This window comes from Ilyonectria robusta (assembly GCF_021365365.1).
Source record: "Ilyonectria robusta strain PMI_751 chromosome Unknown BGZ61scaffold_5, whole genome shotgun sequence".
Taxonomy (NCBI): domain Eukaryota; kingdom Fungi; phylum Ascomycota; class Sordariomycetes; order Hypocreales; family Nectriaceae; genus Ilyonectria; species Ilyonectria robusta.
Window position 1 is genome coordinate 1,762,966 of NW_025764439.1, and position 15,846 is coordinate 1,778,811.

The 15,846-nt window shown below is 53.8% G+C and overlaps 4 protein-coding genes across 4 annotated transcripts; all 4 read right to left on the reverse strand.

The window, feature by feature from the left end:
- Nucleotides 1–225: 225 nt before the first annotated feature.
- On the reverse strand, nt 226–4,749 carry BGZ61DRAFT_345746 (P-loop containing nucleoside triphosphate hydrolase protein; the record flags this gene model as incomplete). Its single annotated transcript, XM_046239819.1, has 4 exons — nt 226–1,453; nt 1,506–1,893; nt 2,047–4,410; nt 4,536–4,749. 4 exons carry the CDS (start codon nt 4,747–4,749, stop codon nt 226–228), a joined length of 4,194 nt encoding a protein of 1,397 aa, XP_046107788.1.
- A 1,388-nt stretch (nt 4,750–6,137) lies between these two features.
- BGZ61DRAFT_346106 (S-adenosyl-L-methionine-dependent methyltransferase) lies at nt 6,138–7,617 on the reverse strand (the record flags this gene model as incomplete). The annotated part of the gene is made up of 4 exons (XM_046239847.1): nt 6,138–6,606; nt 6,667–6,877; nt 6,980–7,009; nt 7,215–7,617. The coding sequence occupies 4 exons, from the start codon at nt 7,615–7,617 to the stop codon at nt 6,138–6,140; spliced, it is 1,113 nt and encodes a 370-aa protein (XP_046107789.1).
- A 2,168-nt stretch (nt 7,618–9,785) lies between these two features.
- Nucleotides 9,786–10,525, reverse strand: BGZ61DRAFT_187141 (uncharacterized protein). The gene has a single exon (XM_046237763.1). The coding sequence runs from the start codon at nt 10,334–10,336 to the stop codon at nt 9,839–9,841; it is 498 nt and encodes a 165-aa protein (XP_046107790.1). The 5' UTR covers nt 10,337–10,525; the 3' UTR covers nt 9,786–9,838.
- Nucleotides 10,526–13,568: 3,043 nt separating this feature from the next.
- Nucleotides 13,569–15,399, reverse strand: BGZ61DRAFT_187169 (uncharacterized protein). Its single transcript, XM_046237764.1, has 2 exons — nt 14,785–15,399; nt 13,569–14,733 (listed from the first exon to the last, which is right to left on the reverse strand). The coding sequence occupies exons 1-2, from the start codon at nt 15,180–15,182 to the stop codon at nt 13,623–13,625; spliced, it is 1,509 nt and encodes a 502-aa protein (XP_046107791.1). The 5' UTR covers nt 15,183–15,399; the 3' UTR covers nt 13,569–13,622.
- Between the last annotated feature and the right edge of the window lie 447 nt (nt 15,400–15,846).

Genomic DNA, 15,846 nt, shown 5'->3' on the forward strand with positions numbered 1-15,846 from the left:
GACAATAGACAAAAGTTGATATCCGTAGTATTAAAATACTAAAGGCTCGTACTATATATTAGGCATATAATCCTAAATTGATAATCATTTTCGCATCCTTGAGTTGCGATAACGCCAATTAATAGTCAACTTCCCCCTGATGCACACGTTGAGCGCTCGGTGATTCAATTTGGTCCCACGTTTGATGGAAAAAATCGTAGCATTCATTAAACAGCGCATTTCAATCTACTCGCTCTCTGTGTCACGGTTCTCGATTGCCCACAACTCACCAAACCGACTTCCCGGAGTCTCGATCAGCTCCCGCGGGCTCCCCGATTCCACCATAGCCCCCTTATCAAGGACGACAACGCGGTCGAAAAAGTCCATGACCATCTCCAGCCTGTGTGACACCATCACTATAGTGTAATTCTCAAACTCCTCGCGAATGATCTCCTGCATTGCCCGGTCCGTCACTTTGTCAACACTGCTGCTTACCTCGTCCAGCAGCAGCACACCACTACTCTTCTCGCGGTTCGTGAGTCTGTCACGGATGCGCCGTCGCAAGATCGCTCTTCCAAGGCTGAATAATTGCTTCTGTCCAGCGCTGAGATCATCAGCGTTCATACCGGATTCCAGGCCGCCGCGGTCTTCAACAAAGCTGGCAAGTTGAACAGCCGCAAGGGCATCAAGACACTCTTGTGGAGTTGCTATTTCGTGAGGGTCAATATTAGACTTGACAGTACTGCCGTCAGGAAGGAACACCGCATCCTGCGGAATAGCAATAATGCGTTTGCGGAGTGTAGCTCGATCAATGCGGTTGAGGAGGGTGCCGTCTATTTCCATGTTTCTACTGCAAGATTGGAGGGGGTCGAGCAGGCGAAGCAGAAGCAGGATCAAGGTCGATTTTCCGCTTCCTGTCCTACCACAAATAGCCACCTTTTGTCTCGGAAGAATGCTCAATGTGAGATTGCGGATGACAAGATTATATGGCGAGGCCACTACTCCGTTCTCGCTTTCTAACTCAGGTTCGTAGGATGCAGAGACGTCGTTGATGTCAATCCGCCCCCCTTGCGGCCACTCCTGTGGAGGTTCAATATCTTCGCCAGGTTGATCTTCCGGCTTGACCGTCTCGCTAAATGTGCGCAGACGGCTAACCGCGCCGAGTGAAGTCTCAAGCATCGTGTAAGCTCGGATCAGGTTCGATACCGACTCACTGAAGGTGAGCAATGTCACCAGAGATGCACCTGTAAGCCCGGTGTTGACTTCGAGTTGCGTGGCTAGTGAAACAATAAGGACGGCCATGCCGGCGACAATGAGATAAAGAGTCGTCAATAGCCATTGCTGGATCATAGCAAGCAAGTAGGCTGGGCGTTGGGACGTGTCCAAGAGTTCGTTGTTCTGCTCGATGTCGAGATTCTCCCAGCCAAAGGCACGGATGGTAGCAACGCCCTTGATAGTATCAAGGAAGTGGGTGCTGTCTTCATGTTAGCCCACCCTCGACATTTAGCATAGGAGCGATAACTTACTATAGTGGACTCTTGCATTCTAAGTCAAGAAGACGGATTTGTCGGGATGTCCGCAGGTAGAACTTTTGCACAAAGAAGAGAACAGCAAATAACACGGGATACCCGGTAGCAAGATACGGCGACGCGGCGGCAATAACAAACGCCATGCCAGTACAGTCCGCCATGTCAATCGTGAAATTTGTAAGCGCCATCGGAAGTTCGCTATCCAGAAGGGTCATATCCTGCGAAAACAGGTTCGTCACGATGCCAGAATCCGTCGTTGCGAAAAATCTCAATGGCGCTGTGACGACAGTGGTGATGGCCCGCTTGTGGAGAACCGTTCCGGAATATGTAATCATGAGGATGAGAGTTGAGATGGCGTTGAGAATAATACACACGACGGCCAAGACTCGAAGGAGGCCGTAGATTCCGATGTAGAAAGCGATAGGTCTGTCAAACGAATCTTCGGCCCAAAATTTGATCCAGACCGTGGAGAAGTTACCCAACGCGCCGTACATCACGGCACTGAAGACGAGAATGGAGACTGGCTGGAAGCCAACACTTCGGAAGTAGTGGCCGTAGATAGACCAGTCGCCCAACTGCCTTGCCTTGTCATCCAAGGCAGCCTTGATCCCATTTGATGTCGGCTTCGGCACGATCTCAGCTTGCTGTTCTTTCGGTCTCTCGGTTTCGCTCCGAGGAGTCTCGTCGCCTTGCTTTACCCCGAGACTTTGGACATACTTGTTATTACGCTTCAAGTCTTGGAACGTGCCCTGCTCAATAACAGTGCCATCGGTGTCGAGTGCAATGATATGATTCGCAGTGGGCAAGTGCCGTATAGAGTGGGTGCAAATCACGACTGTCGCGTTTCGTCGACGAGTGATGCCGTTCGACCCAAAGACGCGGTTAAACAGCTCAGCCTCTGTGTCGTTGTCAAGTCCGCTGAGTACGTCGTCAAAAACCATGATATCTGACTCTGAATACAGAGCTCGCGCAACAGAGACTCGCTGCTTCTGCCCGCCGCTCAACATGATGCCATTGGTGCCAATTTTGGTATCGTGTCCATCTGGGAGGAGAGCGACATCTGTGCTTAGCAGAGTCGCATCGATAATTTCGTCGTACTTTTTCTGGTCAAACTCGCAGTGGCCAATTATGTTTTCTTTGAACGACGCGTTGTAGAGAAACGGCGTCTGTTCGCAGTATCCAATCTGAGACTGTGGGAAGAATACGGTCACCGTTCCTGAAGATACAGGGACTTCTCCAAGTAGCACCTTGCAAAACGTCGACTTTCCAGAGGCGACTTGACCGATGACCAAGGTGAGCTGATTAGCTGGGATGGATGTGTTGATTTGGTTCAGTGTCATCTTCTCCCCGCCCCATCCAAAGCTGCCGTTATCAATTGTGAATGCTGAGGGTGCAACACTTCCTTCAGCCGAGCCGCCCTTCTCGGGGTCTGACTCTGGGGAAGATGCATCATATTTCTTCCTAAAATCGATTCGTGGCTCATCTGCAAGAAACTTTTGAATTCGTTGAGTGCAGGTCACCGCCGCAAAGATTGACGGGAGGCTTTGGAACACGAAAACGAGCGGAGCGGTAAGAAGAGTAATGTATGACAGTGACGTGAATAGCGTTTCCACTTGAAGAGTCTCCGAGGTGACAGCGAATGTAATGACGGGCGAGAGGCAGATCGGCGAGAAGCCCAAAGCTGCAGCGAGAATCACCAGCCATCGGAATTGGTTGCCCATCTTGATCTCACCAACACGCAGACTCTGTATTAGCTCGGCCACTGGGCCAGTGACACCCGAGATCTTGTACAACTTCATGTTGGAGATGGCATTCGAGGTTAGCCCGACTCGGTTTTGAATCTTGGCCATCCACTCGCCCTGCTTCTTGCCGACAAATGTCAATACCCATCCCAGAACACCAGCACAGGCAAATATGATGATGATCGGCGACACGAAGGCGGTCCCGAGTTGCTTCTCCAGCAGCCAGCATCCGATCCCTACTTCAGCTGCGCCAGCCCACATCTCGTGGATAGTGGACGCCCCCTTGAGGACCCGTTCAATGTCGGTGCTCATGAGGGTCACCGCGGCAGAGTCATCCGCAGCAGTCAATTTTGTCTGCGTAGTTTTTCGGTAGATTGCAGCTGCAAAACATCCCCTAATCATGTAGGTCGCCTTTTGGTTGTAATAGGTGTACCAGGCGGACGAGAGTGCAATGCCGACGTATATGAGAAAGCTAGCGGCGATGAGTCCATAGCCAAGCTTTTCGGTATCCGGACCATGAGGAGTCTGCAAGTACACAAGTATGGAATTGATGAAGAATGGCTGGCAGAACTTGAAGCCAATAAGTGCGATTCGAGGGGCGATGGGGGCGAGAAACGGGCCGGCCAGCGCCCTACACAAGTCTTTGCACAGGCCGAACTTGGGTTCGTTTCGATATTGGTGAATCCGAAGTTTGGGGGCGAGCTTTTCGTAAAGCTTTTTGGACGACATCCCCTCATCTAGGGGAAAAAGGTCATCAATGTTCAAGACATCTCGATATCCGCGCAGGAATAACCTGTTCAGCCAGTAGTACACGCCGAGGCTGAAGACACTGCTCGACTCCTCCGGGCTGTGCTCGGCAGCGTTCCAGTGAATCCACTTTGTCTTGGGGATGGCCTCGAGACACAAGATGATTACTTTTACCGCGATTGACGAGGTGAAGAGGCGCGCTAGGATGGTCTGATGCCAACCCGCTATGATGAGCCATGCAGTCCGGGCTTGTACAATGTCGAAAATCAACGTCAGCAGAATGTAGATGTTGAGCAGTGTTGACGGTCTCCGGGCCCTTGAATGTTCTAGAGAGGAAAGGGCTATAGTGGATAGGGACGCAGCAAACACTAGAGCAGCCCCAGCGACTGAGAGGCCGTGTACCACACCAGGTGCTCCCGTGATGAAGAGGGTCAGTAGGGTAAGTTGAATGATGGAATAGACCGCAATTGTGCCCTAAAAGGAAGATTACTATGTTAGTCCATTTCCACTTACCCCTCAACCTTAGATAGTCAGACACTCACCAGCTTCAGATATTGGAGGACTCGGCCGTTAACAATGCGGGACCTTTGGGACAACACAGCCACACGAGCAACAGCCGCGGCGACAAACACAGAGGCCGGAATGATAGAAAAGAAGATGCGCTCAAACTTCTGCGTAAAGTCAAAGTCGCCACGGCATCCTTGGACGCCTGGTCCAAAGGAGCCGTCGTTGATGCAGAGCATAGAACTCATGGCGGTTAGGAGGATGAGGCAACTCTTCGTTGCGGGACACAAGGACTGACGCCTCGGAAGTTTGACTCTTTATTCTACCCGGTTCAAAAATGCATTACGACGAATGGTGGTGGTCGCGTAGGCCGTGACGCGGTTGAGCTCCGTCAAGCGTCGTCACGTTAACTCATATGATTACGCAAACCAGTTGCTGGATACTAACTAGTTATGTAGGTTGCAGGCAGCCACCGAGTCTGTCGACATTAAACTTGCATGCCCAAAACGAAGATCTTGGGAATAGCAATAGCCAGGTACATCGAGTCTCCTCTGGTGCGGCATTAGTCCAAGGTCTTCCTTTAGCATTGTTGCCAATGCTGACCATGTCTAAAGAGGCAGGTCATCGAGATCCATGCAGGCGAGCTTGCGGAGCGTGAAGAGACGCTTACATCAGGTGATGTGCATTTCAACTCCTTCCACCAATGAAACAAAAGCATTCGGGAAAGCTTTCGTCCGATAGCGATAGCAAAGAAGTCTCCCATTGGATATTTGGGACGTTTCTCGAACGCCTTACTTCGTCATCACCACGACTCAACTGGGGAGTCTCCAAAATTGCCGTTTTCGGCAATAGGATACTTAGAGATACATATTCCTAAAGCCTCGTGATCAACCTCCATATGATATGATCTTTCAATCACTTGACCGCAATGCAGGAAATTTGAATGCACCCTTCAGGCGAGGGGTGTGGTGTTTAGATATTTTCCAAGCGAGGCTGGCCACAACTCCCGCGAAGAGCAACAAAGATCAAGCAGGGTTATTAAAGTAGTGGTGTATGGTTAATCCATCAGGGTCTTAAGATATTATCAAATATCGTATTGATACCGTAGCGATTCAAGTTGTCACACGTTGGATGATCAGGGTTTACTTCAAGTGAAGTTTATGCTTAACTTGAGACCACCTTAGTGCCGTACCTGATTTCACAGCGCCCTGAGTCAGGCTGCATCAATACATGGGCATCTCCAGTCGCCAGATATCACAAGGGATGCAAAAAAAAACACGTAAAACACTCTCCTTAGCATCGCTCCCTGGTTAACTACCAAGTATGCCGCTAATTGACCCCGAGGCCGTCCCGATATAATTGACCATTGCAAACAAAGTACTTCCATAGTTACCAAGCGCCAGTTCCCCAACCATTTTCTATCTTGAGCCAGGTATATGCTGTCATAATTCATCATGAATATTGTGGTATCGTCACAAAAGGCCGTAACACGGCCTTTGTCGCATTTGAAAGGCCCCTTGGGTGAGGGGCAGATTGCCGCCATCATGTGGTGGCATAGCAGTGCGATTCTGCTCATCTCCAGACTTCTCATGGAGATCGAGTTTCCGCTTTTTGAGCCATACACATCCACTCCGATCTACTTCAATGGCTTATGTGCGTAGAGGCTGTGAAACGGAAAGTAGGAGTGGAATTTTGGTAGGCCATTGACCTCTTCGCTGAGGGCCTTGCGAACGTCGACGAGGAACATTTCGATTTGGAGGCTTGTCCACTTCAAGCCGTCGCGGAATGGTCTTCGGGACAAGCCAATAAGTCCCCACATGATGACATCTCGCAAGACATGACCACATTCCTGCAGCCGGGTTTTCTTGGCCCAGGGTCCAATAGGGCATTTGAGGTTGGTTTGAGCGACGCCTCGGAAACCTGCGGCAATGAGCTCGTCTTCGACATTACGAATGCCGAGAAGATCGGTGCCCAGGGCTGCCATGCCTTCTTTCAGGTAGCGCAAAAAGTCCCGGACAGCGTATGGACCATCGCAAGACGTATCGTCGCAGGCCGCAATGTATTGGAACTCCTGGATTTCGACGTAACCCCCAGGTTTTAGATGTCTGTGCAAAGGTTAGCTGGTTGAACTAGGCCAATCGACTCGGGCGGGCGGGCGAGCGTACTTGTATATTCGTTCCCACAATTGGGGTCGGTCCCTTATGGAATGGATGGTATGGCGGATATGAATATAATCGAATTTTTCATCAGGATATGTCCAGCCTGCTTCGTGCTCGATGTCATCTACGACAAACAAGACATTCTCGGGAACCCAATCGGGTTGAATTGGCGACAGATCCATGCCGTGAAATTCGCAATTGGGGTAATCATCAGCCACTGCATGTCATGTCAGTCAAGATGAAAATACAACGAGCTACAGTTGACGACCAAGACTTGGTAGATAACAGAGCTTGCACATGTATGTAAGAATTGACTTACGATCGATACACCATTTTCCAGTTCCAGTGCCTGTAACAAATCATGTCAGTCTCAGTGTTAAAACACAGCCACTCTATCTCTTTCCACTTGAAACCTGGGTTCGACAGCGAGTCGGAGAGTGACTGAGGTAAAGCCGTGGCAAAGGTTCTTGATTGACCGCAGCTGTGCCATCCAGATGCCATTGGCCAAACTCATCCAAAGCTGACTCAGACAGGGAAGTTTGGTGAAGACCTACCCAAATCAAGCACCATGGCTGAAGTTTCAAGCCGTTCATGAATGGGTGCAAAGAATGATTCGCCGTCGCACAAGTAGATTGAGAGGTTGTGCTTCAGGTCGTCTCGGTATTGCTCGGTTTCGTCGTTGGGGAATAAATATTTGCCGGCGTGATAAGCGTGGTAGCGGAGGCCGCCATCGACGATGTGCTGGCGGATGCTCTCGGTCAGGCTGCGGGTGTCATCGAGGTCGTTGCAGTCGTACTCGCCGCGTTCGATACTCTGGATGACGGCGGCTTCTTGGCCGCTACCGACGGCAATTGCAGACGAGGATGAGGCAGGGGACGGGGGACCGAAGCGCCCAGCGGTGGATTTCTCTCCGGAGGATTTCCCTTCGGAGGGATCGACATCGTCAGAGGGCGACATGCTGGGGAGGCGGACGTGCTGGTCGGAGCGGGAACTGTCGAGGAGCGATTCGGGGCCAGGAGTTTGGCGTACGATGGAGTCAGGCGGGGAATTCATGGCGGTTTCACGGAGCTGGAGCCGTATAAACACCTCCCGGCGTAGCTGGGCCAAAGCCTCAAGGAGGATGAGAGTCGGAAGTCGGAGCTGAAAAGCGTTGGAATCGAACTATCGGGAGACCCAAGGCCAGTCAATGGCGCGCTAGACGCTGGTCGGAGGATTACAGAGACGGGCTGGCTGTGGCGTCGTTGGCTGTGTCTCGCGGGTTTGAGATTTGAGATTTGATATTGGGGATTGGGACGGGGAGTTGACGTCACGGTCCGAGGATCGGGCTAGACACTGTGTAGGGAGTTAGGAGCCGTCTATTCGTACGTGACGATGGTCATGTGTGTGTGTGTCTCTGCTTGTGTCTCTGCTTGTGTGTGCGTGGATGTTCTCAGTTGTGCATGCGCCGGCGCGGGGTGATGTGATGTGTGTCTGGGTGTGCATGGTGTGCATGTGTGTGTTTGGCGCCATGTCAACTTGCCAAGCGAGTTGATTCGGGGGAAAGGCTAGACCTAGATCCGAAAGGGACGGCGATGCTGAGACGATAAGGCAAAAGTCCGTAGCGGCAACAGCGGGATGTTGTATCTTGGTTGCCTTGCTTCTTGTGAAAGAAACGAGGGGAGGAGAGGGGCAGGGAAGACGACGGAGGGCTACAAACGGCTGCAGAGCGACGAAAGAGGAGGGAATAAAGAAGGTGAACAAAAAGCAAAGTCGGGCTTACCTGAGATAGGAATGCAGATCGGACAGAGAAGAAGGAGAAGAATGAAAAGAAGAAAATGGCCCCCGCGACAATTAATCAGTAGGTAGGTTATTGATTCAAGGGAATGAATGTACGATGTACGCTGTACGAGGGACGCACGTTTGTCATCGAGAGGAGAGGGAACGGAACGAGGCAATGATTGACGCCGGTGCCAGGGCCCTAAATATCTACCAAAACCACACGCGGCTCCAGCGCTCGCTCTACTAGTGCTCCTAGCCTCCTAGCCTCCTAGTGCTCCCAGGTGCTCCACGCACGACACCGACACACAGACGGAGGCGCACGAGCCGAGCCAGGCCCAGGGCGGGAACCATCTTGGTTGGGAGTTAGGCCTGATGCGGGCGGGTCATTTTTTTCTTTCTCTCTCGAAGGCTTAGGTTAGGTCCGGGGGGTGGATCTCGCCGAACTTGGACTGTACTCCTCATCAGAGTGAGTGAGTGCTTTGTCCTAGTCCTACGTTTCTACGCGCGTATAGTAACGGTTGGAGAGGGTCCATATCCTGGCTGGCCAGATGCACCGAGACGGGCATGGCACCCTGGCTGCTTCGATCCCAGGATTCAGGATTCCATTCGGCGTAGTATGGAGCAGATCCAAGGATAGTGTACGGAGTACGGAGCAGATAGATAACCCTTAGGGCGTCACTACTGTACATCTCTCCTCATCCAAGCCCGGTGGCTGACGAGAGCAACTAATCGTTATCACCTACCAGGCTCCCGGGTTCTGCCAGCTGAGGCAATAAACCAAACCCCCGCTCACTCGCACCCAACAACCAAGCCCTTGGCGGCTGTGCGTTTGCGGGTATGCCATGTACATTACCTGCTCCTCGGACAGTTGGCGCCCACCACCATGGGTCGCCTACAGTAGTGTGCGTTGCTTCCCGTCCGTCGCTGACCAGTGCGTGATGGCAGTGGGCCAGACGTGCCTCGGTTCCGCACCGCACGGGGACGTCAGGGATGGTGCAGCGGAGGTTGCAGGGGCTGCAGGGGATGGTATAGGGGGACTGTCCACTGAGCGAGGCCGCTGTGCTGTGTGCTCTCTCCACCAGCCTGATGCTGAAAACGAGGCTACGTTTGTTGGCATCACGACCGCCTCTCAGAACAGGCGAGACGAGCACAGCACAGCACAGCACAGCACCCGGTGGGCATCGAGCACACCCCCATCCTCCCAAGAAAACCACCGTCGACTTGCCACAGTGCGGGGGATCAAGCGAAGAGATTTCACAGCAACTAGCCACGCAAGCGAGCCACCGGTTGAACCGCATTAACCAGTTGGTGTAGCCGCCATCTCAACCACACGGGGCGCGATCCTTGGATCTCCGTACAGCATGCTGACATCGAGTTTGTAGAGAAGTCGTCTCTGTGTGGATGCTTTTGTCGAGCAACGTCACGCCCCCGTCTGCATTCGTGGTAGAGCGCTCGTCACAACCCTGCTAGAACCAGCGCCACGGGTCGTCGACGCACACTGCCCGAAAGCCAACCGCCCCAGAAACGCGCTGTCGGGTCCCTTCTGCGCCGCGGCCTCCGACTCGATGCCGTCCGGTTTCACGTGCTCCTCTAGTTCCAACTCTTGCTGCCCTTGACGGTGAAGGACTCCGCCATCGACCCAATCTCTGTTGAGTTGTCGTCCACGTAGCCCGTCTCCAGTGGACAGCCAGACACACCTGTTCATCGCCTTCCGAGAAACCTGCAGCAGACGGGCGCCAAAAACCCGACAAACACCGCCCGCACGGTGCCACACAACCCAAACGGCGCAGTCGTACCGGCACAAGGGAACGCCAAGCCTGGTGCAGCGAATATGAGGTGATGCGCTGGCAGATGGACCCGCCCACGCGGGACCAGAACGGGACGACCCTCCCCCTCCCCCTCCCGGGGGCGACCCCATCCCTCTGGAGCCCTGGATGACCAGACGGGGATAAGAAGATGGAATACCGATGCGGCGGGTGACGAAGGGTGAACTTCGGGGACGTGGGAAATGGTTGGTCCAGCGTTACATCGGGGTTGGGCTGTTGAGAGGGAGAGAGAAGCAGATGGTTCGGATCATGGCAACTACGGAGTGCTGTCCAGACTGGCTCTATCCAGATGCCAAGCCTGTCTAGGCTCTCAGACTAAAAGTCGCCAAAAAGTCACCGCCAGAAATAACCGCAGCGCCTAGTTTCCGATCCATGCCGCTTCTCCTCCTCGTTCTTATTCCGCCCTCTCCTCCCCATGCCGCAGTGGCCGTAGTCCCGATATGACCTGACGCGAGAGACATGAGTGGCTCTCAGCGCCCCCGCCGGACCTGCAGACTTTTAGATGAGACAGGCCGACAGAACACGCACCATGCAGCGCGCCGAGTCAGTGCAAAAGTGCGTGTAAGGTTGGGAAATCCCAGGCGGCTGGTTCGGAGAGGTGGGCGCCGCCAGACTCCTCGCCCCGGGTGGAGTGCCGTTCCCGCGGCCCCGGGATGGCGGCACCCGGATTCTAGGGCATAGGGCGGACAAGGTCCAAGATGAGGGACGCACTGCCTTTGCATTCCAGGGCTTTTTGAAACTCGGCAGTGAAGTGGCAGCATACGGGATTTGTCTTCTCACTCGTCCTCATAACCACATCGGTGATCCGCAGTCACGCCTCATGTATCCATCTATATGACTTCATCGTGCTGCCGCTTGACACGATTACCCACGGCCCATCACACGACCACCTTCACGCCCAATCCCACATAAAACTCTGACTGTGCTCTACCTGTCTCTCTCCACCTCTTCCCCATAAACCAGACACTCTCATCGTGTCCTTTCCAAACCGGGACCCCGTTTCCCGGTTCCAGGGCCGATCTCCCGTCCCCGAACCTGTGGAATTCCGCCGGGGCGGTCAGACCAAACTAGGGCACGCATTAAAACGCCAGCCTTTTTTCGCTGTCCTCCGCACAGTCACAGTGACGGTGTAAGACAGAAGAGCCCAACCAACCGGATCTCCCAGCCCAGGGTTCAACAACTGACTGCCGGCGATGAGTTGGACCTGCTAAGACCCGGCCTTGTGGGTCGCTTGAGAGGGACCCAGCGACTCTCCCGTGTTTTAGCTCCAGCCATGCAGTACCGGTATTGAGGTCACGTTAGCTTAGTGAGTTGGTGGCTTGCCCGGCCTCATAATAAGGCTTGTCCAAAATGTCGGTGATGATGATGCCAAACAGTCGGTCGGTCACAGCAAAGCGGTCCAGCATGGACCGTGAAATGATCCCGGCCGTCTTGTGGCTTTTTCTCTCGTTGGATTTTGCTTCTCCTGGCAATCGCCACTGCTCATCCTTACAATTCCTGCATTCATGACTCGCTCGCAATGAATGCGCCGCGCCCGGGTTTGTGCATTGCCGCCCGCCTTATCCCTGTGCCGCATATCTGTTACCCACCTCTTGTCACCGGGCGGTGTTTCTTTGTCAAAGAACTGTTGATGGTTCAAGTATTTTCTTACGTCAAGCCTCCGCTGAATGAGTCTTCACAAAGATCGCCCACTAACCGAATCATGCCTCGATCCAAGCTACCGCCATTCGGCTGGATATCTCCGATGCCCAAGGGCAACATTCAACCTGTGGCACCATCAGTCCGTTCTCGAATCCTTGCCAAGCGTTTGTGTTAGGTCCCTTTCAATCTCTTCAAGCCACGGCCCGCACAATCGGGTTTCTCGGCTCGCCACAGCACATCCCTTGCTTCTCGAACGAGTCGGGACGCCACACAAAAGAACCTGCTCCAGCTCAAGTGTGAATGGAGACTCATTTCGATTCATGCAGCCAAGTGTTTCGGAGGGTTGACGCCATGAGAAGTCGCGGTCTGGACCAGCCTGCCTCAACCAACATCACAAAAGATGACTTCGTTTCAGGGCCGCTGCAAATGACATGCATCAAGCCGAGAGTCTGGACCTTGGTCCATCAGCCACCATTGTGCCTCATCTAGTTACCGCCTGCGGTGGCTGTTGCCTTCCCCAACCGCTCTATCACCGGTCTGGATTGGTCTCGTCCCTCCCAATCCTACCTCGTGTCTGTAATTGATCTGCCGTAGTTTTGCTTGCATTGCCAGCCTCCGCGCCAAATCGTGACCCTATTTCTGTTGGGTGCTTGCCACAGTCCCTCTGTGGCTTGCATGATTTCTTTGTTGGTTTGCGGCGCAGCAAAAAACGATCGCTAACAGCGGCATTTGGGTCACGATGCATATTCGCTTGATCCAAAGAGACTGGTCTAGACCATGCAATGTCTGTGTCGAAATGATCAACCAACAGCACAATGCCCTGGATTCAGTGCGTAAGCCCGCGCCTTCGAATGCAGCGCAAGGGCGATTAGTATGAATGAACAAGGCCAGATTGATCGACCATTGCATGGCACCTCAAGAGCCTTGCTGCATGTTCTACTCAACTGAGTGCAACCAGAGTCGCGCAATTACTGGGGTTCTTGCAGATGAGGGGTAGTGTGGTATAATATCAACCCACACTGGCCTTCTGGCATGTCCACGCTCCCCAGCTGTTTGTCAGAGTTGAAAATCCCGGGATGATGGATGAGCTCTGGGACTCAAAATGATGTATCACAAAACTAAGGAGTGCCCCATGCTTCTTCCGTACATAAACAAGGGTCCTAGTCTACTCTTTGGGGGCCTTCTCCACGAAGACTTATCCAGAACGTCCGAGCGTGTCTTGGCCTATGTCAGAATTGCCGAGGATCATCGGGAACCTGGGTACGTGAAGTAGGGGTTGTCAGCTTTTCGGGCCTTTAAGTCCACTTTGAGCGCATGCTGCGGCAAATAGGAGGTCAGAGAGATCCGTACAGAAATGTCAGTCAGCGTACATATGCGAGCCTGAACCTTCAGAGTGATCTGAAACAGACCCAAGTGAAGTCTAGAGTTTAATTGATTGCGCCTGTCATCGATCGTAGGCAAGTAATTGACAGGGGAATGTCAGGTGTCGATCTCGTTTCTAGTTCGCGTCTAGTTAATTGGAGTTGGCATGTCACTTCAGTTATGTCTCGCACTGGAATTCAAGTTCGGGAAACCAATTTTATTCCATTACTTCCTAGTCTAATCTGTGTTAACCACCTTCAAAGGTGACATCACCAATCCATCACCAGTTGTGGCCGTGTACCTAACCTGGCTGGCAAGAAACGAATCCATCCACGCTGTTGCTCCTGCTAAAGATGTGTCTTCTCGAGTAAGGATTTACATCATGAAGACGGCACCAGCAATGAGAGCAGCGAGACCGGAAGCGGCCTTCTTGCCAGAGCTAGAGACGACAACGTAGGGGGTGTCGCTGGGGGAAGTACCAGGAACGCCAGAGCCGCTGGGAACGGCGGGAGCAGTAGCACCGCCGCCGGGAGCGCCAGGAGCAGTGTGACCAGCGCCGGGGGCTCCAGGAGCTCCAGGGGCACCGGGGGCACCGGGGGCTCCAGGAGCAGCGGGAGAGCCAGGAGAACCGGGAGAGCCAGGAGCGCCGGGAGAGCCAGGAGAGCCGGGGGCAGCGGGAGAGTTGGGAACGTTAGGAACGTAGACAACCTTGCCGGGAGTAAGGACGTTGGGCTGGGGAGTAGGGCAGCCGGGACCGGTGCAAGGGGGTTCGACAGTGCAGTGCTCGCCATCGCAGGTCTCCTTCTGCCAGCACTTGTCGGTGCAAGTCTCGTGGCAGCAGTCACCGTTGGTGCAGACGAGGTTCTTGCCCACAGTGACCTTCTCAACAGTGCAGCTATCGCCCTGGCAGGTGATCTTGCGGTCACAGTTACCGGAGCTGTAGTGGCAGTTGTCACCCTCGCAGATAACCAGCTGGTTCCAGTCATCGCCGGAGCACTCCTCAGGGCAGCAGCTTCCATCGCGGCAGACAACCTGGTAGCGGGTGCACACGGGGCAGTGGAACTCAGGGGCGCAGTAGTCACCATAGCAGATGATAGTGACTCCAGTGGGGACGGTGACGAGAGTGTTGGTCAGGACAGTGGTGACGACCTCGCCATCGCTCTGAGTGAGCGTAGCAGTGACGACCTCAGTGGTGAGCTCACCGTTGGCAGTTGTGGTGACAAGAGCAGTGTTATCAACAGTAGCGGTGTTCACAGCAGTTGCGGTGTTGCCAACAGTGACGGTGTCAGTGTTGTCACTAGAATCAGTGCTGATATAGACCGAGAGGAGGACCGAAGCAGCAACGCTCTGGCGACGGAGCATGCGAGCAATGCTGCGATCACCACCGCAGGACTCGGTTTCATCGCCAGGGCAACTGATATCGCACTGGTCGTCAGGGACCTTGGTAGTGGTATCAGGATCAAGGGCTGAGCCACAGTAACAGTTCCTATTTGCCTGATTAGCTGGTTTCAATGACATGGTGGATATGACTACTCACTCATCGTAGACACCAAAGAAGCGGGTATCACACTGGGCAGCGCAGAACTCGGCGGTGTTGCTCGGGGAGGTTGAGACCAGCTCGAAGCCGGGGAAGCCATCCGTGGAGAAGATGCAGCCGAAGTAGACGAAGCCATCCAGGCCGGTGGCGGGGCTGTTGCCAGGGGCGTTGGTGCCGCTGGCAGAAGGCGTGCTATCAGTGCCAGTACCGGAAGGGCCTGAAGTACCAGTGCCGGTAGGGCCTGAAGTATCAGTACTAAAGTCGGTAGAGCCAGTGCCATCGGTAGGGAGCAAGGTGCTGGAGGAAGACGGGATGGGAGTGGCGATGGGGGTGTTGTTCAGCATCTGGGCAGCGGCCAGGTTGGCCATGGCCACAGCGGCGATGGAAGAGAAAAGCATCTTGAAGGTGGTACTAGTTGAACGAGTGACTAGGAGTAAAAGACTGAGGGAGCTCTCGGAGAGGTAAGCGAGTGAAGTCGAGGCTGTTGTTGCTGTGAGTGATGAAGAAAGGAGATGTGGGTTTGAGGGGTCCAAGGACTTCTTTTATACATCATGAGCCCTCCCTTTGATGCGCCTCCGTCCACAACAGTCGGTAGGGCTCCCTCAGCCCAGCCGGAAGTCCGGAGCCCGCAACGAATGCACTGAGAACCAACCTCAGAGGCCAGCGTGCTAGTCTCGCGAGGAGGTTGAGACACGTCCACACTCCCATGGACGGCTAAGAATGCATCCTGTTGGGAGTTGGCCAATTTGCCCCCGCCGTGTCTCACAACGCCGTCTGGGCGGCCTACCACCTCGGACGCCCTGAGGAATTCCCCCTCGCACACGCCTTGCCTATGCCTTGCCTTCTAAGATTGCGCTGGATTCCTGGAAAGCGATTCCCTGCCGCTAGGGAATCGAGACGATGCAGGGCAAGAGTTGGAGCACCTCCAGACCGTCGGAACGCGACGAGCCGGTTCCCTGAGACTCCTTGCTGCAGCCCTGTCGTCGAATTCGGAGCATCCCTCAACTTGAGGCCACCCACTTAGTCAATAGTTTGACTTGCTCAGCATTGGCTTCGTGTCGT

Excerpts from the sequence above, each read along its gene's own strand:
- BGZ61DRAFT_187169 (XM_046237764.1), bottom strand. The coding sequence starts at position 15,182 with ATGCTTTTCTCTTCCATCGCCGCTGTGGCCATGGCCAACCTGGCCGCT. Across the intron at positions 14,734-14,784 it reads TTCTTTGGTGTCTACGATGA|GAACTGTTACTGTGGCTCAG; the intron begins GTGAGTAGTCAT and ends TCAGGCAAATAG.
- BGZ61DRAFT_187141 (XM_046237763.1), bottom strand. The coding sequence starts at position 10,336 with ATGGGGTCGCCCCCGGGAGGGGGAGGGGGAGGGTCGTCCCGTTCTGGT.